Source organism: Dermacentor andersoni, chromosome 3 (assembly GCF_023375885.2).
Source record: "Dermacentor andersoni chromosome 3, qqDerAnde1_hic_scaffold, whole genome shotgun sequence".
NCBI lineage: Eukaryota > Metazoa > Arthropoda > Arachnida > Ixodida > Ixodidae > Dermacentor > Dermacentor andersoni.
In genome coordinates, this window is record NC_092816.1 from 137,965,327 (window position 1) to 137,989,575 (window position 24,249).

General features: G+C 47.2%; 1 protein-coding gene across 1 annotated transcript; it reads right to left on the minus strand.

Moving 5' to 3' along the window:
• Positions 1–1,821: 1,821 nt before the first annotated feature.
• On the minus strand, positions 1,822–23,093 carry LOC126525024 (uncharacterized). Its single transcript, XM_055067440.2, has 6 exons — positions 22,998–23,093; positions 20,232–20,467; positions 19,034–19,214; positions 18,254–18,397; positions 15,341–15,450; positions 1,822–2,106 (listed from the first exon to the last, which is right to left on the minus strand). Exons 1-6 carry the CDS (start codon positions 23,086–23,088, stop codon positions 1,822–1,824), a joined length of 1,047 nt encoding a protein of 348 aa, XP_054923415.2. The 5' UTR covers positions 23,089–23,093.
• Positions 23,094–24,249: the final 1,156 nt, after the last annotated feature.

Here is a 24,249-nt window from a genome sequence, read left to right on the forward strand (position 1 = left end):
TCTGTCTCCAATACTGGCTTTATTTTTGCAGATATCTCCATTCGGCTGTGTGTCACAACTAAAATGTTGTCAAGTCAGTAAGACATACGCGTACATCGACATCTTCAACTGCCTCCTCATTACGGAGCTTGCTGGCCCTCCATTCAGAATTACATTTTTTAAGGATTTCGCGTGGAAGCATATCTCATACATAAATAACTATAACGTGCGTAATGAAACCCCTGCTATAGAGTAGTTGTACTGTGTAGGAGACGTCATGGTATCTGACCAGGCAGCGCCGCTGTTTCAATTGGCATGCGGCAGGGGGTAGAAGGGGGGGGGGGGGGGGGTTACGGTGCTGGTAAGCGCCAACATTAAGCAGGCGAGGTTGCGCATACACCTTCGGAGCGTTCTGGCTGCTGCGCTAATTCTTTCGTAGTTAACACACCCTCTGATCAGTTCACACAGAGTGCGCATAGCTGAAGACATTCTTTTTCACATTTTTTGTGCATCTCGACCCGAGGCCCCTCACGAAATTTTTTTTAACTCTGAGTAAACACAGTCAGGAGGCATTGCGTTAGACTAGGGACATGGGAATATTCGAAACTCTTGAGTAACATATTGAACAGCCTCCTATTCGATTCGATCTTCGAGTCGAATACTCGGTATTCGTAAATTCGAATATTTTTCGAATACCTTTGGAATACTTCAGATCAACTGCGCCCAAATAAACTTAACATTTGAGCAAAACTATGATAAATGCTCAGCCTGCAGACGTAGAGAGACATAAAACATGAGAACTTTTGCAGTGGGGCAGGCTACGTCAGTTATAGTTAGCTACATTTTACAGACCGTGCAGCGATCATTCACATTCCCTGAAGAGCCCTGTGCATTCGAAGAATCTACTTGCCTTGCCTCTAATGCTCAATTCGCGCTTTTAGTTAACGCTTCACAACGTACTACGTAATGACAGAAACTTGCTAACAGTAAAAATACAGGGACGTGAACATTGTTTTATATTAATTGTGAAAGCCACTGTGCATAATTCGAAAACTATTTGAAAAGTATTCGATATTCGATTTGATTCGCTTCTGGCACTATTCGATTCGTATTCGATTCGATCAGAAAAATGGCTATTCGCGCACCCCAACCTAAGAAACAGTAAGCTACCACAGGGCAAGTTGTCAAAGGACAAAGGTAAAACATTTATCGCAAAGTTTCATTAATCCTTAAAACTTACTGCTCGGCAATTCAACTGCGGGTGCATTCATCGATGTTTCGTGCAAGCGGCTTTCCTCCTGCTTAACGAAAGCCCGTGCATTGGCCTCGAGCACGCATGCTGCTTCTCGAGAGACATGTGTGCCGAGCAGCGCCGTACGTTGGCGCTACTCAGTTTGTACTTAGTTATTGCGCTTGTTTATCAATCAGTACCGCGCGGCAATGCCAGAAGACACCAACTAAGCTAAGCTACCGAGCTTTCTTTGCTCTTCAATAACGTGAACATGGTTCCACGGTTATCGCGCACTTTGTAAAATTTGATCTGTGACAATACAACATATATCGCTCGCTTGGTGGAGGGCAGCGCAGCGGCCATGCGGCTTTCAGCACTACCAGTGGTGCCGTGTATTACATATTCGGGGAGTCTTTCACCCGTTCATAATAGTGCGGAGTGTCATTGTAATGTAGGCCTGCAACAAGCGCAGGTAACATATATTTGTTAACACGTACAGTATCGATAAGTTACAAGAAAGTTGGGTTCGTTAAATTTTTCGTCTAGGTGCATTTCTCCCAAAATGTCCAGTCCGTGTTCATATGATGTCGCGTAGAGCACGTGCGAAGTCGCTACAACGTGGGCGACATGGGCACTTGTTCTTCCGACTCCTTCTTCCTAATGGAGGAGAACAGGGGACCGCGATAGGCGCGCGACAATGAGCTCTTGGCCTGGGCGACGGGGCTTAGACCCCAGAGCTGGGCATCGCCCTCTGGAGTCAGGGCCTCGGTCTGCATCTCTTCGCTGATGGTGCCCCGTTCGTTGTCCTCCAGGCTTGCAGTGCTGCGCCGCGGGGCCGCTAGCGTGCTGCTCGGAATCTGTGGCGTGTCGACCTCCGTGCGGTCCTCCAACACCGCCTGTCCGAGTTGAGAGAATAAGAGAGTGATTTCAGCATTCCTCACGAAACGTGATAGAAGACCTAAGCAAAGGCGCGTGAACGCAGTCATGTAGATAGATTATAATATGTGATTGATATAGCACGAAACCAAAAGTCAGTTGAAACCAAAAGTCAGTTGAAAAGTCGGAAATGCTATGAGCCACTAGCCAATAGCGCGAAGCCAGAAGTGGATGTATACATCACTCAAGTACTACTGATTGTGGCACGGAACGAGCAAACGATTGAATTTTTGTAGTGCAAGGATAAGAACCTACTAGAATACCTTCAGAAATGTTTTATGCTGATGTTTACACTAAAACACATCAATTTAATTTAATAAAGCAAGCGTCACGCTAGTTTCAGCGTCTATATTGCTACCCTCATAGCGGCAACACCGGGGAGACGTCGCTCGATGTCATCGCTCGCATGGGGTGCGACTTGTAGGAAACAAGCGAACGCGACAGCCATCTCCATCGCGTCGCTTGTCGCTGTCGCGTGCAAGATCGCTTGCATGGGGTTTATACTTAACTCATACGGAACTACACTGCGACGGCGACGGCAGAAATGCGCCTAAAATGTCCATATAACTGCTATTGCAATAAAATTCAGTCTTCTGAATCTAAAGAGGCTTGGCACCGACGCATTTGTCTCGAGTGCGATTAATAGGCATTCTGCGAACGTCTCGTACGGACTGGCTGGGAACTTGTGTTGGGGCCGCTTCTGTGTATACGTAGCGTACCACCGCGTCGGTTGAACCCACGTTTTTTTGGAAACGCGTAGACGCTTGTTTCACTTGTTTCATTCCACTATTCGGCCCGTAACTCTTTTCCTTCGTAAAATTTTTTTTGTTTAGTTGTGTGCTGATGAACTTGTGTCGCTTTGCTAGATGCATAGCGAGATAGAGTTTCCCATTAAACTATTTGTGATCAACAGTCTTCCAGTGTGTCAATCGCATTCAGGCAGAATTTTGAGAACACGCCGCACGTTGTCGCGGTAGTTATGGTGGCTCCGCTTTACAAGCTCCACCGATATCCGGTGAGGAGCTTTGCTTTTCTCTAGCGAATTTCTCAGCACTCGCTCGAATATTCAAGAAGCTCCTCCAAAACAGCGAGTCCCGAAATTCAGCTTCTTCAACTTTTTGAGCACGCTCGCTGCACTGGATGTTGTGACACAATTAGAGAAAGAGAGCGTGGGCGTTGTGGCGTAGCTAGGCGTGTACTGAATCTTATTGGGACATGTTTGTGACGCTTTCTATGGGGCCCAACATTATTGTAGCTTATTTCGGCACTTTTTGGGCATGCTCGCTGCACTAGACGATGCGACACAGAGAAAGAGAACTCGGCCGTTATGGCGCAGTTAGGCGTGTACTGAGTCTTGTTCGGACATGTTTGTGACGCTTTCTATGGGCCCCAACAATATTGTAACATATTTTGGTACTTTTTGGGCACGCTCGCTGCACTGGATGCTGTGACACAATTAGAGAAAGAGAGCGTTGGGCGTTGTGGCGTAGCTAGGCGTGTACTGAATCTTATTGGGACATGTTTGTGACGCTTTCTATGGGGCCCAACATTATTGTAGCTTATTTCGGCACTTTTTGGGCATGATCGCTGCACTAGACGATGCGACACAGAGAAAGAGAACTCGGCCGTTATGGCGCAGTTAGGCGTGTACTGAGTCTTGTTCGGACATGTTTGTGACGCTTTCTATGGGCCCCAACAATATTGTAACATATTTTGGTACTTTTTGGGCACGCTCGCTGCACTGGATGCTGTGACACAATTAGAGAAAGAGAGCGTGGGCGTTGTGGCGTAGCTAGGCGTGTACTGAATCTTATTGGTACATGTTTGTGACGCTTTCTATGGGCCCCAATATTTTTGTAACTTATTTTGTCTCCGCTCCGTACGGAGCGGCGGGCGAGGAAAACAACGAGGCACCCTATCAGCCCCCAGAGAGGAACGTCCCTTCTCCCTCGCCTCAGCCCGCTCCATCGCGCGTTACAGGAGAGGGCACACATCCGGGCTGCGTTCATCGCTTGCGTACGCGAGATTGACCCGCGTTCGCCTTCTCCCCCTCAGGCACTTTAAAGGCTAAAATAAACCCCATGAGCGCGAGTTTGGGCGCGACAGCGACGAACGACTGCTTCGAGCGACGGATCGGGCCGTCGCTTGAACAGATCGCTGGGTCCTGTCGCGCGATCGCTCGGTTCTGCAAGTCTAGAATTTGTCGCTCGTCGCCCGGAAATGCTATGAGCGACTGCGAACGCCCGGAAATGCTATGAGGCATTCTGCGAACGTCTAGTACGGACTGGCTGGTAACTTGTGTTGTGGCCGCTTCTGTGTATACGTAGCGTACCACCGCGTCGGTTGAACCCACGTTCTTTTGGAAACGCGTAGACGCTTGTTTATTTGTGCTTTTAAGTGCAGGAAATAAGGCCGAGAATAGGGGTACGCTTTCCTCATATCTTATGCATGGCTTTGTTTGGAATGAGTCGAACGTTTTCTACGCTATGTTTATAAAATCACATCACCTTTCTTTATGCGTAATGTCAACCATTGACCACTTTCACACGTTTCGCCTCAACGCGGAGTTTTCCTACAAGGTCTAAATACCAAAATGACACATGCTTTTAATTTACTTTTTTTCAACTGATACCATCCTGTGGAGCTTCGTACGGGAACTGCTGCTGCTTAATCACGTGCTGCTAGAAGATTGGATAAACGGACAAAAAGCCCGGAACGAGCATTTATATAGTACAAAATACCTTTCTTCATTTCACAAGCTGTCTTGCCCCTACTTTATGAAATTCCACCTTGCACAGATTCGATGGAGGCTTGTAAAGGTCGCTCGCAATCATATTCATTTTGCTAAATAAAAAAATGATTCCGCACCAAGACAGCACGCGATTGAGGAGGAGGAAAAACTTTATTTGCTCTGATTGGTTAGAAATTAGCGGTGGCAGATGTGGTCGGCCGTCTTCACGGTCTTCTTCCCCATCTGCGCAGGATCGACGCCCCTATTCCAGGGGACCACTGAGGGTGGCTACTCGGTGAGCGTGCCTTACTAGTCCATGCTGGACTTTCGGGTCGCTGCTGGAGAGCACCCTCTCCCACTGCTCCGCACTCGGGTCTTTTATTTGAAGGAATTTTTAATTGTGAACGCATCGCCATGTAATGTGATCTAAGGTAGGCTTGGCGCCGCACCAGGGGCAAATGTCTCTATACTGGGTGGGAAACATCTTGCTTAGTGTGTTTAGATTTGGGTATGTTCCTGTTTGCAGCCTCTTCCAAGAGGTTGCTTCATGGTTATTTAGGCTGCTGTGGGGTGGAGAGTATTTGATTCGGATCCCCTTATAGTAATTCAGAATGTCTGAGTAGCTTGGGTTGACTGGTATGGGTTCCTCAGGGTCGGTGCTTGTGGCCGCTCGGTTTGTGTGCTCTCGAGCTCCCTTGTCCGCCCTTAGGTTCCCTTCTATTCCAGCGTGTCCCGGTACCCAGAAAATTGTATGCCTGACTTTGTTGTTAGCCCTGCAAGAGCGGAGGATGTGAAGCGCTCTGCGTCCTATTCTGCCGTTCATGTAATTCCGACATGTAGCTTGCGAGTCGGTGAGTATTGTTAAAGACCTTTCGGATCGGTAGCTCTCCACTGCCGCTAGAGCTACGGCTATTTCCTCAGCTTCCGTTACCGAGCAGTCCTTCATTGACGCGCTGAAGATCTCTTTGTAGTCCTGGCTTATTACTATCGCAGCTGTCTTTACTATGTGCCTCTTTGGTTGGCGTATACTGCAGCATCTGTGTATACTGTTGTGTTTTTTGTGGCCAAGTACTTTTCGACGTATTTCGCCCTTGCGTCCCTTCGCGCCGTGTGGAGGTTTGGGTCCATGTTTTTGGGTAGGGGGCTAACAGTGTATGTTTTCCGATATTCACCAGGAATCCCCTCCGTTCTTTGGGTTTCTTTGATTCCGCGAAGCCTAGCATTATTAGCAGTTCCCTTCCCATTTTTGTCTGCTGGAGTCTCATGAGCTGTGCGATACTTTGGGCTTCTTTTAGTTCTTCGAAGGTGTTGCTTAAACCAAGTGCCATTAGTTTCTCTGTCGATGTATTGTTCGGCAGGTAAAGTGCTGTTTTGTACGCTTTGCGTAAAATGGTGTCTGCTTCTTGTATTTTCTATTTGGTGCAGTTGAAGTACGGGAGTGAGTATGCGACCCTGCTGACCACCAGGTTCCCAAGCAGCTTAAGTGTGTCTCCTTCTTTCATCCCATGTCTCTTTTGTGACACCCACGTGATCATGCGTGCTATTTGGGTTGTTGACTACTTGAGTGTTTTCAGCGTGTGGGTGCAGCGTGTGGGTGCAGCGCTGGTTGGATTGCACCCACATTCCAAGGATCCTGATTTGTTGGCTTTCTGGTATCGGCTGCCCCTTTAGCCGCATGTTAAGGCTTTCTTTGCTTTTCTTGCCCCGTGTAATTCTCAGAAGCTCGGATTTCTCCGTTGAGCACTCAAGGTCTCTTTCCCCGACGTATTCTTCCACGCAAGTGCCTGCTTCTTGCAGATAGCTTTCTTTTTGGCACAGCGAGCCTTTAGTGGCCCAGGTGGTGATGTCATCGGCATACATGGCGTGTTGCATGCCTTCGATTTTGCTTAGTTTATGCCCTAGGCCAATCATTGTGATGTTAAAGAGTATCGGGGAAATTAAGTACTAAACCTTGGGGTGTCCCCTTGTTTCGTGTGGGGAATTTTTGTGATCGGATCTCTCCCAAACCTATTGTTGCTGTTCTATTGGAGAGGAAGGCTTTGACGTATTCGTGTACTTTCTTCCCGCAGTCTACGTGTTAGGGCCTTCCAGGATTGCCGCGTGGCTGACATTGTCAAAAGCTCCTTTTATGGCTAGTGCCATTAAAACGTGCTCTCCGTTGTATGGTATGTTGCTGAGAACGGCATGTTTAATTTTTAGAAGGACATCCTGTGTCGAAAGCTTGGATCGGAAACCGAACATACTATGGGGGTATAGCTCGTTTTCCTCCATGTAATGTTGTAGTCTTTTTATTACTATCCTCTCATATAAGTTGCCTAAGCATGATGTGAAGGAGATTGGTCTTAAGTTTGTTGCCTGTAGCTTTTCGCCTGTTTTGGGGATCATTACAATCACGGCGTGTTTCCATTCCTCGGGTACCGTTTCGGCAGCCCAGTGTTGGTTGAGGAAGGTTGAGTAGTAGAAGCAAATACAAATGCCGCGCCGCTCAGCGCAGTCGGCGTAAAGCGTTCCAGCCAGCGTTCAAAACGCGCACATTCATAACCGAAAGTGTGGTTCCGATATATCAGCCGCTTGGTGCGCTACAATCAATTCGGCCACTGGGCTCTACGGGAGTGTCCTCTCTCGTCGAATGTCTTTCTCTGTGGTTGTTGCCCTTAAACTGAATTATTCGAAGAGGTGGACATCATTTACACAATAATGAAAATGCGTATTTGACTGTCTTTTGACCAAATAATTATAAGTAACAACTTTTCTGTACATTCCGGTATTTAAGACTTGGAGCACGAGAGTTCGCAAGACATTTCCATTTACAAAAAGAAAAATTGCCTCGTAACAGGTTTGATGTACGTCCCCATGTTTTGCGACGAAATGCATCAGTGTTCCACTTAAGTTTCTCCTACATTGCTTCAGAAAAACGACGTTAAGAAGTGTATGAAATGACAGTACCTTTTGCTGCAATTTCGAACTTATCTCAAAACTGCTGCTAGCTTAAAAATTCGCTCGGAGTGAACGTGGCTAGAGCGCTCGCCGACTCGAATTCGTCAATTTCACTTTGCGCACAATAGCGACTAGTTCAAACTAAATGAAACTCTCTTAATTAGTCAATTATACATTTCAATTTCTCGCGCACGCAATTCTTCCCTCTTCGAGTAATTCCGCGCAGGTAGCAGAATATGGCGCTATCTGAGAGAGTCGAAATCTGAAAACTCTGTTAGGAAAAAACACCAGTCCTATTTACAAATTGTTTACAAATTCTTTACAAAAACTGTTTACAAATTAAGGTGTCCCAACTCTCATGCACCATGATAATAAAATATGCAAATGCCCCGTAGCTGGACAGAACCAATGTAATGCTGTTTGCTGTCGCTTGGAAGTATTAAGGTTACTTTTGCATTCCGCCTAATTACATTCGTCTTAATTAATTACCTCAAATATTTTAATTGTATGAAAACTGTCAATAATAAAATTGCAGAGAAATATGAAAAACTCGAGATACAGCTTTGAGTTGCTCAATGCGTGCTACATAAAAGTGTTTTTCCGAGCGTGAAAGATGCCCGCGAATACTGTTACGTTCGACCGGCGGAGGCTTGCTATCTTCGGGGAAGCGACCGTCGGAAAGGAGCCACCATGTCAGCTGCGACGACTCGCTTTGAAGGACGAAATCTGCCTGGCCCGCTGCGATGACTCACATTGTGAAAACAGCGATGCGCCGAGTCAAGAGCACATAGGCGCCACCATGGCTGAGGCGGCGACTCGTTTTGAAAGGACAACAATACGTCAGTCCCCAGCCCGACCGCGCCATCATTTCTAGGGGCGGGCGGCGGAGCAAGTTTTGTTAGTGTTTACGCCGTCACCGACACGCTCTGTTTGGAGCAGAGGAGCTCCTGGAAGGTATTTTGCGGTGCCGTCTCACGCAGCTTAGAAGTCGTCAGTCAATGGACAGACGTGGCGGCCACTGCCTGCGGAGTTGACTGTGGGATAAAGAGGCGCCTGCTCGGGTCAAGCACCGTGTCTGCGAGAACCCTCTCACCTTGGTGTGGTCAGTGCAACCAGTGCGGAAGTGAGTGCGTAAACCATCCCCCTCAAAGGCGGGTAGGCTACGATAACTTTGGACGCTCCCTTTGGTCGAACGACCTAGGGATCTAGGGAGGACAGTATTTATAAGCAGCTGTTGTGCGGTTGCTGAGTGTGCATTCCTCTTTCAGTCATGCTAGACTGATGAACTGTAACGTTCTCATGTAGATGCTGTAAATAAGCCCAATATTCCTCGTTCTCGTTGAGAACCAGTATCTCCCTTCAACAACGTCCTCAGCGTGGATGAGTTGGACGACGGCATGGGCCAGCTGCCATCTATTTCATGCCCGACCCCAACCATTACAACTGGCTGACAGCGGTGAGACTGACTTGGCGACATGGTGCTGTGTCTGCGGTGAGTGCTTAGTTTTTGCTTTGACTCTCTAGACTTCATTTTATGGTTGTTCAGTTTAGAACAGTAGGGAAGCTGGATTGTTGATTGTTAGCTAGGTTGTGCTTACCTATAGGTATGTTTAGCGAGCAGGACCAAGGTAGTAAATCAGCAATCATGGAGTTAAAGACAATGCTGAGAGACGAAGTGTCGATTGTTGGTGAGAAACTGGGCCTAGAGGTACACAAGGAAATGCTAAAATGAGAATTATTGCAGCTGATTTCCGAAAAGGCCATTGAGGAGAACATCGAAATTGAGCTAGAAATATTTAGGAAAAGAGAGAAGAACGGGACAGAGAGGAACGCGAGTTAAGAAAAATGCAACTTGACTTTGAAAGAAAACGTTTGGAGGTGTCTCATGGAAGTGAAGGGGCTCTGGGACGATCAAGTGAGGCAGAATCATACCGCATGGAGAGGCTTTTAAAGCCATTTGAGGTCGGGAATGACATAGACTTGTGCCTAGGAAATTTTTAAAAGACTTGCGAGAAGATGAACTTCGGCCCGAGTACATGGTCACAGAGGTTGTTGTCAATGTTGCCGTGTGAGGCTGCGGAAATAATCGCCAGGTTCAGTGCGCAGGGTGCATATGATTATGCAAAGATTAAGGCTAGTCTTGAAACAGTGCCGCCTTTCAGCCAAAGCTCTTCGGCAGAGGTTAAGAAGCACAAGCAAGAAGGACAGCGAGGGATATCCGGAGTTTACATAGCTTAAAGGCCAACCTAGTCGAATGGTTGAAAAGCGTGGAAGCGTACGAGAGCATGTGTCTAAAGCAGCTTTACAAAAGCATCCCACAATTTGTGAAGCTGTGGGTGCGAGACAGAGGAAATGTAAACACTGTGGAAAAAGCGCTGAATTCGCTGAAGAGTACGCACCTCGTAGAAAGCTGAACGGATTGGGACGGAAATTGGGACGATCGAAATGGACCGCGGAAACCATTTCCGTTCAATAAAGGTTCGCAGACTAGACGACCGGAGCCTGTAGACGTGGAGGAAAAACCATCAGAAAAGAGCGAGGAGAAATCAAAACGGGGAAGCCCGTACAAAAAGAGCAGAAAAGAAAGTTCGAATCTTTTAGACCGATCAGCTGCTATATATGCCACAAACTGGGAGGTATCGCTGTAAACTGCGGGAAGCCGAGCGCATTTTTCTCCTACGTGGATGAAAAAGACGAGAATATGGAACTTTTACGCCCATATCTTCACGACCTGCAAGTTAATGGCAAACCATGCCGGGTGCTGCGAGACAGTGCCGCTACTATGGACATTGTCCATCCGTCTTACGTGACGGTAGATGACTTAACTGGAGAAGTAGCATGGATCAAACAGGTTGTAGAAGAACACGGCGTGTGTCTACCCATGGACAAAGTCAAAATCAGTGGACCGTTCGGGGAGCTCGTGATCGAGGCTGCAGTTACCAAATTTTTGTTGCTGCAGTACCGTTACATTTTTTTCAAATCGGTCGGATCAATAACTGCGGGACAAAGGGCTTAAATTGGCAGAGGGCGTAGTACAGGCGTTGACGCGAGGCCAAGCTCGTAAAATCGCGTCGCTTTCAGCTGAAAATGCAAAAGCTGCTCCAGCGGAAGTGGCAAAAGAGGTAACTTCAGTAACGGAATCCGAGCTAGGCACGATGGACAACATAACAGTTGAGGAAAGCCTGCCAGTTGACCAGCTCAGTGAGAGCGTATCACTGTTCACGCCTCCAGGAAGAGCCAGCTGACGCAGCCACAAGCGAGACAGGGTCGTCACTATCACCGGCCTCAAAGAACTTTGATCAGCTCTTACGGGTGGACAGAGAGTCACTGGCAGCCGAGCAAAAGAAGGATGACAGCTTAGCTAAACTGCGCCACAGAGCTAAAGAATGCATTACTAGGAGCAACGAGACGATACAAGAGAGAGAAGGATTGTTGTGTCGGCACGACAGATACCGAAAGGGTAGGATTCTAGATCAGTTAGTGGTACCCACTAAGTACACGGAGGACCTTTTGAGTCTCTGTCATGGGAATGGGTGGTCTGGCCACCTAGGCATAAACAAATCAAAGGAAAGATTTCTTATGGAATACTACTGAACTGGCTGTTTCAAAGTCGTAGAAAACTTTGTAAGATCATGCGACGCCTGCCAGCGCTCGGGTAAACTAGGAGAAACCTAGAAAGCTCCCCTAAAGGTAGTGCCCTTAATTTCAGAACCTTTCAGACGACTTGTGATAGACACGGTAGGGCCTCTACCAAAGACAAAGTCGGGTTACAGGTGCTTGTTTACCATGTTGTTTCCGGCTACGAAGTTTTCAGAAGTAATCCCTCTGAAAGAGCTCAGCTCCACCGAAGTAGTAGACGCGCTTTTGACAGTATTCGCACGAGTTGGGTTTCCAGCCGAAATTCAGGCGGATCAAGGGTCAGTATTCACGAGCGCACTGACTTCCACATTCTTGCAAAAATGCGGGGTAAAGTTAATACACAGTTCTGTCTATCACCCTCAGTCAAACAGTGTAGAGAGGTGGCATTCAGTGCTTCAGCGAGTTTTGTGGGCGCTCTGTTACGAGCACAAGTAGGACTGGGAGAATTGCCTTCCGGCCACTTTGTTTGCTTTGCGAACGGTTCCTCATGAGGCTACATGGTTCTCGCCAGCAGAACTAGTGTATGGGAGCACACTCCGTTCTCCACTGAGAATGTTAAGAGAGATGTGGGAGGAAAGAGTAGAAAGTCCAACAGTGGTAGAATACGTGCTAAATCTGCTGGAACGGCTAAGTGCAACCCAAGAACTAGTCCAAAAGAACATGGAAGTATCTCAAAAGAACGCCAAGTTGTATTACGACCAAAATGCGAGGCTTCGTACGTTTGACGCCCGAAACCAGGTAATGATCCTCAAACATCCAAGAAAGAACAAGCTTGAAGTTCACTGGGACACATTCGTTAAAGTGTCGCACAAACTTCCAGATACAAACTCTGCTCTGAAAATGCCCGGTCGAAGGAAGGAGGTGAGGATATACCACTGCAATTCGATGAAGCCGTACGTAGAGCAGAGCGGAGTCGTTAACTGTACCATCAAAGAGCAGGATGACACTAGTAACACGTTTAAGGAGTATAAGGTGACCTCCAACTCTGAAATCAGCCTAGAAGTAGTAGTAAAATATTCCGTAGGCTCGCGCGCTCTTGTACCCGAGCAGCTGGATGAGCTAAGAGGGCTACTGGGGGAATGACTCGACAGATTCAGCGATCGACCAGGTAGAACCGAACTAATAACATATGAAATAGAGCTGGCATCAACCGAACCCGTAAGATCAAAGCCTTACAGGGTGTCTCCACAACAGCGAGAAATTATGGAGGCAAAGATAGAGCGCATGCTATAGTTGGGAGTTATTGAGCCTGCTGAAAGTGACTACACGTCACCGCTAATACTTGTAGAAACCCCTAACAAGGGCCCTCGTCCGTGTCTTGACTACAGGAAGTTAAATGCCATCACAGGCATCAGCTGTACCCATACCCAACATTGAGGAACGAATTGAAAGAGTTAGCGCTGCTAAATACATTTCAACTATAGATCTCGTGCGGGGATACTGGCAAGTTCCCCGCTCAGAAATTGCCAGCCGCTATGCCGCATTTATCTCGCCTGTAGGCACTTTTCACCGTCGCGCCCTCAACTTCGGGCTGAAGAACGCGCCGTATAGCTTCTCTAAGTTAAAGGATATTGTCCTAAATGACTTGCAGGAGTTCGCCTTGCCATATCTTGATGATGTAGCGATTTTTTCGGACAGCTGGGAACAGCACGTATCGCACCTCAAACAGGTGTTCTCACGGTTGAAAGAAGCAGGCTTAACGATATGAAGGCGGAAAAGTGTAGATTTGGCTGTTCACTGGTCACTTATCTGGACCATGTTGTCGGTCTGGGCATGAGACGGCCGCAGGGCTGAAAATAGCTACGATTGGATAATTTTCACAGCCGCGCTCGAAAACAGACATTCGTTCATTTTTGGGACCTGTGGGCTACTATCAACGGGACATTCCGAATTAATCGCAAATGGCAAATCCTTTAACGGACGCCCTCCGAAAGGGAGCACCGAGTAACGTACACTGGGATAAGGACAAAGAGAACGCTTCCAAATGTTTAAAACGCTATTGGTTTCTCGTCCTGTGCTTCACACGCCAGACTACAGAAATAAATTCATAGTTCAGTGCGACGCAAGCGACATGGATATGGGCGTAGCACTTAGTCAGGTCGGCGACGATAATGAGGAACATCCTATAATCTATGCAAGCCATAAATTAACTGTAAGAGAGGAAGCCTACAGCGCTTCAGAGAAAGAATCTGCTTGTTTGGCTTGGGCAGCCCAGGAGTTGTCGTGCTACTTGTGCGGAGCGAGGTTCATCTTAGAGACCGACCACTGTCCTCTGACGTGGCTCAATCAAATTTCACAGAAAAATGGCCGCTTGCTCCGCTGTAGCCTCACTCTCCAAGAGTACAACTTCTCCTTTAGATATAAGATGGGAAAGTTGCATAGCAATGCGGATGGTTTGAGCAGGCTAACTGGAATTCTGCGTTTAGGAATCCCTCCTAAAGTTTGGGGTTGTTATTGTTAATTTTATTAAGCACAGGAAATCCCCTCTCATTTAGCAGGACTCCCTCCATGATTGCTCAATTTGTCAGCACCAAATTCCTTCAGAAATTGGCGTAGCAAAATGCAGCATTTGTTGTTTATGCACCTATGTATGTTTTATTAAGCCTAGTGGGTCTAAAGTGAGATCCAAGATACATCATCTGGGCGCAGAGCCGTGTTGTGGGCTTCGTTTTCTAGTTGCCTATCCTTGTTGGATGTTTTGGGGCGGCGTCATGATTTCACCGCTGGTCGCTGCAAGCCAAGGCATCCCCCCCTTGCCACCAGCCATTTTCTTCCTGCCCAGCGGTTATCAGCACTGGCCAGTGGAGATTTTCCGGGCCATGGAGGAGCTTTTCCGTTCGGCCGGCGGGGGCTGGCGATCTTCGGGGAAGCGACCGTCGGAAAGGCGCTAGAATGTCTGCTGCGACAACTCGCTTTGAAAGGACGAAATTTGCCTGGCCCACTGCGATGACTCACTTTCTGGAAAAAACGATGCGCCGAGTCAACAGGACATCGGCGCCACCATGGCTGCGGCGGCAACTCGTTTTGAAAGGACAACGAGACGTCAGTACCCAGCTTGACAGCGCCACCATGTCTAGGGACGGGTGGCGGAGCAACTATTGTTAGTGTTTACGCCGTCACCGGCAGGCTCTGTTTGGAGCAGAGGAGCTCCTGGAAGGTATGTTGCGGTGCCGTCTCACGCAGCTTAGAAGTCGTCAGTCAATGGACAGACGCGGCGGCCACGGCCTGCGGAGTCGACTCGCGGATAAAGAGGCGCCTGCTCGGGTCAAGCACGGTGTCTGCGAGAACCCTCTCACCTTGGTGTGGTCAGTGCAACCAGTGCGGAAGTAAGTGCGTAAACCATCCCCCTCAAAGGCGGGTCGGCTACGATAACTTTGGACGCTCCGTTTGGTCGAACGGCCGTTTTCCCTCAACTAGGGATCTACGGAGGACAGAGTGTTTATAAGCAGCTGTTGCGCGGTTGCGGAGTGTGCATTCCTCTTTCAGTCACGCTAGGCTGATGAAATGAACGTTCTCATGTAGATACTGTAAATAAATCCAATATTCCTCGTTCTCGTTGAAAACAAGTCTCTCCCTTCAACAACGTACTCAGCGCGGATGAGTTGGACAAGGGCATGGGCCAGCTACCATCTATTTCATGCCTGACCCCAACCATTACAATACGCGCAAAGTGCCTCGAGTGGCCAGTCACACGGCAATTTGCATACTTTTAAATCACGGTGCACGATTGCTGGGACATCCTGTATGAAAAGTCGTCCATAGGTAGCTCTGGAGCATAGTGTCACTTAGCACGTTTCATTCGTCCGTGTAGGTAACAGAACCTTCACACGACACATCTGAATTGTGCATGTAAGTGTCACACTGGCGAATGTCGCCTTATAGCTTGCCTGTTTCGACGACAGGGCGCTCCGAATGCAGCAACAAAGAACGAGAAGCCACGTGACTGCGAACTGCACGGTTCCTATGGCGATCAGGACCAGGGAACTGAATGGCATCACTGCGCAAAGAGAAGGACGCGGGGTGTCTATTGCAGCCATTCAGAGTCGATTTCGGTTCAACTAGGTGGCATGCACAATTCCCGAGCAACGAAATCTCGCGAGTATAGCCATTCGCGGAAAGTTGCGTAAATATTTGCAGAGAAGGCTTAGGAGCGAAGCTTTCGCACCAAACCACGATAACTAAATATGTTTGACATCGCATATGGCAGTTGAGATCGGTTTGGGCTGGTTAGTGAATAAATAATGAGAGGTTAATAGCGCGCGAACAAGACACCGACAGGGAAGGCGAGCGACGTACACAAGCGCTTGTGTGTCTCGCCCTCTTTTGTCTATGTCTAGCTTTTGCGCGATTATTCTGTCGCATATGGAAGGTTAGCATTGAGCATACTGAATTATCATCATCATCATCATTTATTTACCCTTAAAGGCCTTTGGCTTAGGGCATTACATAAGGGGGGGGGAGCAGTCGTTACGTATACAATGGTCGGTAACAACAAAAAAGCAATACAAAGTGCAGTGTTCATGTTCAACATTAACATCATCAGAAGCATCAACACTAAGATAGACACAGCGGCTCAAGAACAACTTGGAAACAAAACAAAACACGCATACACATTCAAAACACGGCAAAATAACTCAGCCCTTGAAATGTGCTGTAAATAAGTGCCTGAATTTATTAGGTTCTATTTCAGTAACTATGGAATCGGGTAAGTCATTCCACAATGTAATGGAGCTAGGTAAAAAAGATTTATTAAATGAGTTTGTGGAGCCATGTATGCGCTGCAAACTTAAAGAGTTGAAAAGACGGCGTGAGGTGCGAAGCGGTGGGTGTAATACAGAATTTCTTAGCTGTGGGAAGGTATAGTACAATTTGTGAAATAGACAAAGCTGTGAAATTTTACGCCGAAGTGCCAGGGGTTGAACATAAAGGGATGCCTTGATAAGAGTTATACTGTGTCGTCTCTCATACTGCGATGTGATAAAACGGGCCGCGCGATTTTGGATGGCTTCAAGCTGATCGATTAGATAGTTCTGATGGGGATTCCAGATCACCGAGGCATATTCGAGTTTCGAACGGATGAATGTTACGTAGGCGAGTTGACGGGCAGAACGGGGTGAAAAAGCGAGGGATCGTCAGATAAACCCAAGCAACTTAGAAGCATCTGTACAAAGTTTTGCAATGTGCTCAGACCATGTTAGTTTGTTGTTCACGATGATTCCAAGATACCTGTAATTAATATATACCTGATAATTAATTAATACCTGATATAATTATTATTTTAAGTCGTCAGTGACCATTAGGCTGCACAGAGTGAACGCGGATGGCTACTAAAGATTTCGACTAACTTGTCCACATGATTAGTTTCAGTTGGTTATGGAGTGAACTGAAGAGCGAACATCTCCAATAGGCTGCGGTCCGCGAGAAGCAGTGGACGAATAAGCCCAGCTGTGCCGCAGCCGTCACCCACGACATTGCTTCCAATTCCCCGCCCGTCAACAATGCCACCGAATTTAGAAGGGCCCTGAAGTAAATCTACATACCGAAGCAGCTTTCGGCACCTTCCTGCCCCATATCTTTGTTAAAATTTAAGGCTTCTTTCATTGCAGTCTATCGTCTAGCCCTTGGGAAAGGGCACACTTTGTTCCAAAACGTTATTTTTCAGGCAACTTTCAATTTTAATAGTTTGTAGTGAATACGCATCGCGCAAGGACGATACCGGGTAAACAACAAGTGTGAAAACTATACTTATATAGGCCTGAGGAAGGCAAACAGAGACAAAGTTATACAAGTATGATGTTATTTAAATACTCAGTTAGTCTTATCTGTGTTTTATTTTGATGACTTTTTCAATTTTTGTTGCCATCATGCTGTGATCTTAGGCTCTTATTTCACCGCTGACTCATAATAAGTTGTACCGTAGTGTTGTGTTGTGGGTCCAAGCCGACATTACACGACTAGCAGTCTTAAACAGCAGGAGATGTCTGATAATACCGACGAAATTCAAAAATCAAAGTGCAGCTATTGCGTTCAGAATAACGGAGTGTGGCTTACCAGTTGCTTTCTCCATTATTGTAGATAGAAAATTATATTGGTGAACCACTAGCGAATAAAACATGTGCGTTGGATGGGCAAAAAGTTTAATCTCTAAAGTCTGACTTTTGTTAACGGCCGGTCACCTTTGTCTAAATTGTAGAGCGCTTTATATTGAGCAACGCAAAGAACGTGCAAACCGCTTGGGTCCCGGCGAAATATAAGCCGAGTTAGGGTATCGCAAGCCACATGCGTCTCCCATTGTAAAGCTCGTAGCTATCGTGATTACCGAACATCCGTTTGTACACGAACCATTCTTTCGTGTAAAAGACTGTAAGCCCGACATGAGATCTAAAAAAAATAATATTAAAAACAAACCTCGCTTTCTTTCTTCAATTTCCTATTATGTTTGAACTTGCCAAGTGACATTGGTGGAGGTCAACAGCCACCGGAAACGACGCACATTTACATGCGAGAGCCATGCGGCTAACGTCGCCGAGGTAGACAACATGTCTCCTTGAAAAAGAGGGGGCCGCGCACAAAAACACAATACAAAGAACAGTGCGGACCGGCGTTGGGGCCGTCTATTCTCGTTATCTTGCGACGTGTGTTTTGTACGCTGCCCCCCATAGTCCTACTATCGACATTACTGACCACTTGACTATATCGAGGTTTCGAATATTTGAGTCTCCAATTACGGCCGCTCAACGGACAACCTATAGCACTGCGAACAGAGGCCAGCGCGTTTCCGCAATGAAGCCGATGCTCACAGCACATGGAGTTGCCCAGCTGCTCTTCGTCGCTGTTGTCGCCGCAGTTGTTGATGTTGTCGCACTGGTAGTGCTTGTAGATGCAGCGCCCGCCGGCCACGCACTGGAACTCGTGCGGCGCGCAGCGGCCGTCACGTGACGAGGCTGAGCCGGGAAAACAAGCTGTGTCGGTAAGCGGGACACGACGATTTGTGCGCGGAAGTAAGCGTACATTTAACACGAGGCTCCAAAATTTCATTTTTTTTTTAAGGATTAGAGACGCCCTTTGCGTCTTGACGAGGGAAAGCTACATAAAAGGCGCCTTATGTAGGCGCAGACTGAAATGTAGAACACGAATAAATAAATCAAAGCCCAGCTTACGCCTCTTCATACAGGACGGCGGAATGAGCTATTGCTTCCTCGCAGGTGGATAAACTGCTATACGTCCTGTAGCTATAAAAGTGAGGTTTCGGTATTAGACCACGTCAACGGCACACACATTGGTGAATGCAGGAAAGCGGACACGCTTTCACTAGTTTTGACTTTACCGCAAATTAATTTCTTTTGTCCCCTGCTTTGGGCCTTAACACAAAGATTTTCCTACTTGTGCACGTGGTCTTCGACATTCTTGCAATAATTTTCTCCCTTTTCGCACGTAGCTGCCTCAACAAGGCTAACTTGTAAGACAGCGATAGCGTATCTGCTACCACATGTCGCAATTAAGTCAACCGCAGTACTACATCACGGCGAACGTTCAACGGCGACCGCCCACCAAGGTGCGGCAGCATGCCGGCAACGAACCTTCGGTGAAGCTGGTGACGACCACGGCGAGGGTGTAGCCGTCGAAGAACGTCGACAGTGGCGTGCGCGAGTGAAGCCTGAGCTGCAGCGACTGTGACGTGGCGAAGTAGCGGTACTCGTCGGCGCGCACGCGACCGCAGCGCTCGTCCTTGTCGCTGGGGATGTGGAACTTGGTCACGATCTGCGCGACCCAGGACAACGTCCGTGTTTGCTTGGAACGCCCAAGCGCGTGCATGCTCAATTTTCATTCCTCAAAAGAATAATTTTCGGGGATTTTACATAAGAGGCGGCCGGCGGGCAATGCAGTGTCCACCGACCTACAGTGCAACTATGCGCGGCTAAGGGATACGTAATGAAAACTGAAGGCACGTAGTGATACGTGAAGGAGGGTTAAGCTAAGCAAGAGGAAATTGCTCCAAGTTTAAGATTGCGAGAATGCTGGCAGCCAGTCCATGGCTGTCTGCTTCTGTTCTTATATCGAACGTTCTGCACTCTAAATAATGTGCCGTGGTGTGGCGGAACAGCCCATGATAATTTCATCCTTGAGTTCCCAATGATTCTTGCAGGGTCGTGCGAAAAATTAAGTGTACCTTAACGAGGCATAAATTAAGCTAGGAATCATGAGTGCGAAGTTTATAACGAAGTCGTCTATGCTACCTCTTTAGAAGTTTGTAAGCGCCATAATCAATTCATTTCGTACCTGTCTAAGTGATGGAAAAAAGCTGTGGTCATAGTCAGCTAAGGTATTCATACGCATGACGGACTGAATTTCCATAATGTGTAGCTCAACATATGCCAAAGGTGGAACTTGTTATATTGCGTCTGCGGCAGCTCCAAAGGAAATGCCGACGCAGGCATTCTTTCCTTCCACGAATTTTTTGTGCGTGTGATAACCTTAGTCTATGCGTTGGCATCTGTTAGTCAACTTTATGTAGTCCGCCAAAAGAAATACCTTACACTTGCATTCTACTTGCATTCCGACACTAGTACATGGCTGGCATATCTCCGAAGTTCGCAAACACCTAAGCGTGCTGGAAAGTGAGCGTAGTATAGAAAGCTACAAAATTCTCAGTCTATGGAATCACGGACAAAATTAGCCTAAACCATACTGGCCGCGCCATTAAGACCCTTCACAGCGCTCATTTCACGAGAGAAATTGTGGCGCACGCTAACACGCGCGCGCACACGTCAAACGTACGTTGACGTAGTCGATGCAGGATCGGTTCAGCACACCCGAGCGCAGGTTCATCTCGACGAGGGACACGATCAGGCCCGCCGTCCCCTTGGTGGACAGGTCGATGGAGCAGCCGTCCTTGATGCTGCCACGCATGTCGCGGAACTGCGTCGCCGTCACGATGGCCGCGGACTTGCTCTGCGACGTGTTGCGTAGGTCCTTCTTGTTCTCTTTGTTGTCGCAGAAGTCGTTCAGCGACACTGCAGCGTGAACGAAGAGCGAACGACCACACGGTCAACGCCACGCGGGGCTCGTCGTTGGAAAGCTGACTATACGCAGGAACAGAAACACGAATACAAATGACCTACCCCTGCACGTGTCTTGCAACGTTCGTTTGTTCGCAGACGACTGCGTCATTTATAGAACAATTACTAGCCCATCTAATCAAGACTTACTTCAGGAGGGCATTAACTGTTTACAGCAATGGTGCGACCGGTGGTTGATGGAACTTAATCCTAAGAAATTCAACTTGATGGTATTTTCTCGTCGGCGCGACCCATTTCCTTACCGATACACAATTAATAACATTCCCGTGTGTGCTGCGCAGTCATACAAGTACCTAGGTGTTACTATATCTAACGACTTATTCTGGCGAACACACGTCAGTAACGTCATTTCATCTGCTAACAAATACCCGCCGTGGTTGCTCAGTGGCTATGGTGTTCGGCTGCTGAGCACGAGGTCGCGGGATTGAATCCCGGCCACGGCGGCAGCATTCAAATGGGGGCGAAATGCGAAAACACACGTGTACTTAGATTTGGGTGCACGTTAAAGAACTCCGGGTGGTCGAAATTTCCGGAGCCCTCCACTACGGCGTGCCTCATAATCAGAAAGTGGTTTTGGCACGTAAAACCCCATAATTTAATTTAATTTTTTTCTGCTAACAAATCGCTGGGTTTTCTCAAGCGTCATCTAAAATGTGCCCCCAAACCTGTTAAACTACTGGCCTACCAGTCAATAGTCCGACCGAAACTGGAATATACATGCGCCATATGGAATCCACACCAAACATATCTCATCAACGCACTCGAAGCCGTTCAAAACCGCGCCGCAAGGTTCATCCATTGTAATTATTCATATGACGTGAGCATATCTTCCTTAAAGAAATAATTGAACTTACTTCCCTTTGTACGCGACGACGCACTGGAACCCTTTCACTTTTCCATAAGTTTTATCACAGCTCGCTTAATCAACCACCCTATATCCTTCCCGCAGCCCGAACATCTCATCGTACACGGCACACTTTTCAAGTGGGCCGCCCTTGCATGCGCACTGTTACCTTTTCCACCTCATTCTTTTGCCACGCCGCTACAGATTGGAACAACCTGCCCCACCAAATCGCCGCCATCATTTGCCCTTGTACGTTCATGGAGAGTGTCACGGCGCACTTTTCACAATGAAAATGACTTGTGTTAACAGACTTATATGCTCGTGCAACATTAGTTTGTATTTTTAGGTCTATGTATTTGCGCTGACGTATGTAACATCTTAGCTCATGTAGTTTTTTTGTTGTTTGCGTGTTCAGTTATGTATTATGCAAATTATGTACTAATGTATTCCCACCCCTTATGAAATACCCCTATCAAGAGGTTTTTAAGGTAATAAAATGAAATGAAATGAAATGACTCTTTTTCCACAATTCCTGCGTGTGTCCCTGCTTTCCAATGGTGAGCTTCGACGACCATGCCATTCTTCAAGCTTAGCCAAACAGTGCATGAACTCGCTCTGCACCCCATATATGTGCACTGAAGCACGTTGTTCAACGTCCTTGAGCAGAGATTTAAACAAGTACGAAAGAGAGCACCAGCTGCATTTCAGCCCATGCAGGCTTACAGCTAATTTCAAAAGAAAGAAGGAAGTAAATAGACCTCAAAAATCATTTAGGAGGAGAAGAAACAAAATTTTGAAAATATATACGCCAAAAGAACACAATTAGAACACGTACACTTCAAGTCTGATGCAGTGAGACACCGAACTGCAGGGAGAACCGAAAGAACAATCAAAGTAGGAGTGCTTTTTTTACTCAATAATAATTATTTATGAACATGGAGGCCCGTTCCATCCCATTTCATGTATATACTGCATAGGTATTCCTGAAATGCATTGTGTATAAGTTATTAGGCATAGTCCTCCCGTTGGTCCCTCATCAACTTTACATAGATAAGCACACTTGCGCAGACTGTCTTTGCCCCATACGGCGCGCCCTAAGTAGATTGTGCAAGATGAGATGACGGCGTAAGTGCCTTAACAGCTAATGCACATGATGAAGGCTTAAAAGGGACTGAATGATCATGAACAGACGGCAACACGAAGTGACAGAACACCATGTATGGGGAATATTAGGCTATTCACGCGTCTAAATGGAGCACAGTAGAAAATGAAGTGTATAGTGACTATACCATGTAAACTTCAAGCGACCTATCGAGTGCAAACTTAGTATTGATGCCATAAACAGGGAGATCACACATTAGTGAGACCGTGTCAAATACTGCTTCTCATATAAGGGTTAAAAAGGTTTCATTGGTGCGGCAGCTTTAATACCAGTGAGTGCTGAAGACAGGGAAGAATCAATGCACAATCAATACAAGATATGAATCCTGCGTTATATTCCAAAGAGTTACAGGCCCCAGTGTGCGATCATCAATGCATACGCGTACCTAAGTGCGCATGTCCTGAGCAGCTTTCCTTTCAGACCAGTCATTCCACTAGAGGTAGGTGACAGTCACTCACCGATTTCGTAGTAGTTGGGATTCACTGTCCAGGCGAATGCTTCGGCCAAAGGAAGAGCGAGAGCAGTGACCAACACCAGCGGGCTCATCATCTTCTTCTTCCTTTCACGAAGAGGCGCGTGGCCGCGAGGTGCAGTGGTGATGATGACAGACACGTCATTTGGGAGCGTAAATAAGAGATGTGGTAATAAAACATTAAAAGTTAATGATGAAATCAGGATGCCCGAAAATTCTGCTCTTAACCGTTTGCTTGCCCTTGCTTAGCTTGTGGTGGCTGGTCGAAAATCGCGGCGGCGTGCAACGGAAGGTTAAAAATGCAGCTAAAACGGATCCCTATAACGTAAAGCTACTCTGATCTGTTTTAATTCCAATGACCTTACGTCACATTTACGCAACCACTGACGCAAGCATCGGGCGGTAATCCGCTGTGTTGTATGAAAAGTGCAATCAAGTGCACTTCTCATTTACATGATGTCAATTTCTTTTCATTTCAAAGTGAATAGCACTGGCTACATTGAGCAGTTCTTCTTATTTAATTGGCTGAGAAGAGACGAGGGGCTTGAGTTTCGGTGGGGCCGAGCCATAAGAGTGAATGTAGATAACCGGACGATGGTGGTGGCACTGGCGTCTGCGATTGGTCTGCTTCCCTTTCTTAAGCTTGCGGTGCCTGGTCGAAAATTGTGGAGGCGCCCAGCGGAAGGTTAAAAATGCCGCTGAAACGGATCCTCAGCAAAGAAGAGTTGGCAGAGAGATGTCGTATACGTGCCGAAAAGTCTCGATAGCGTTATACTGTCACGAAAATTTCTTGTTATATGCAAATAAATCCATGCTCCCCGGCAGCTCCGAGTAGCCAGTGTCACAGCGATCTGCGGGCAACCATCTTTTATTCCTTTCGGAACGGGTAGCCTCCGGCTATAAAGAAAAAAAATCAGATTTGTTCGGCTTATAGATGCGTCTTTAACGCGTACGCGTCACTTTGACGAGGTGAGTTTTCGCGGTATTTTGACGTCGTGTGACAGACAGGCGCAGGGGGAAGGGGGGGGTGTCGAAATTTTTTTGACCAATCGTAGAGGGCTGATTGTAGAATTAGAATAGAAAAGCTTGGAATAGCTTTACGTTAGAGCGCCCCCCGTAGATGAATGGCTCAAGTAGTGGTCGAGTCCCCTCTGATGTAACAATCTTCTGATATATCTTGGGGACGGGCATTTCACATTTTCATCGGTCCAAGATCACACTACGGTCATTAATGGCTA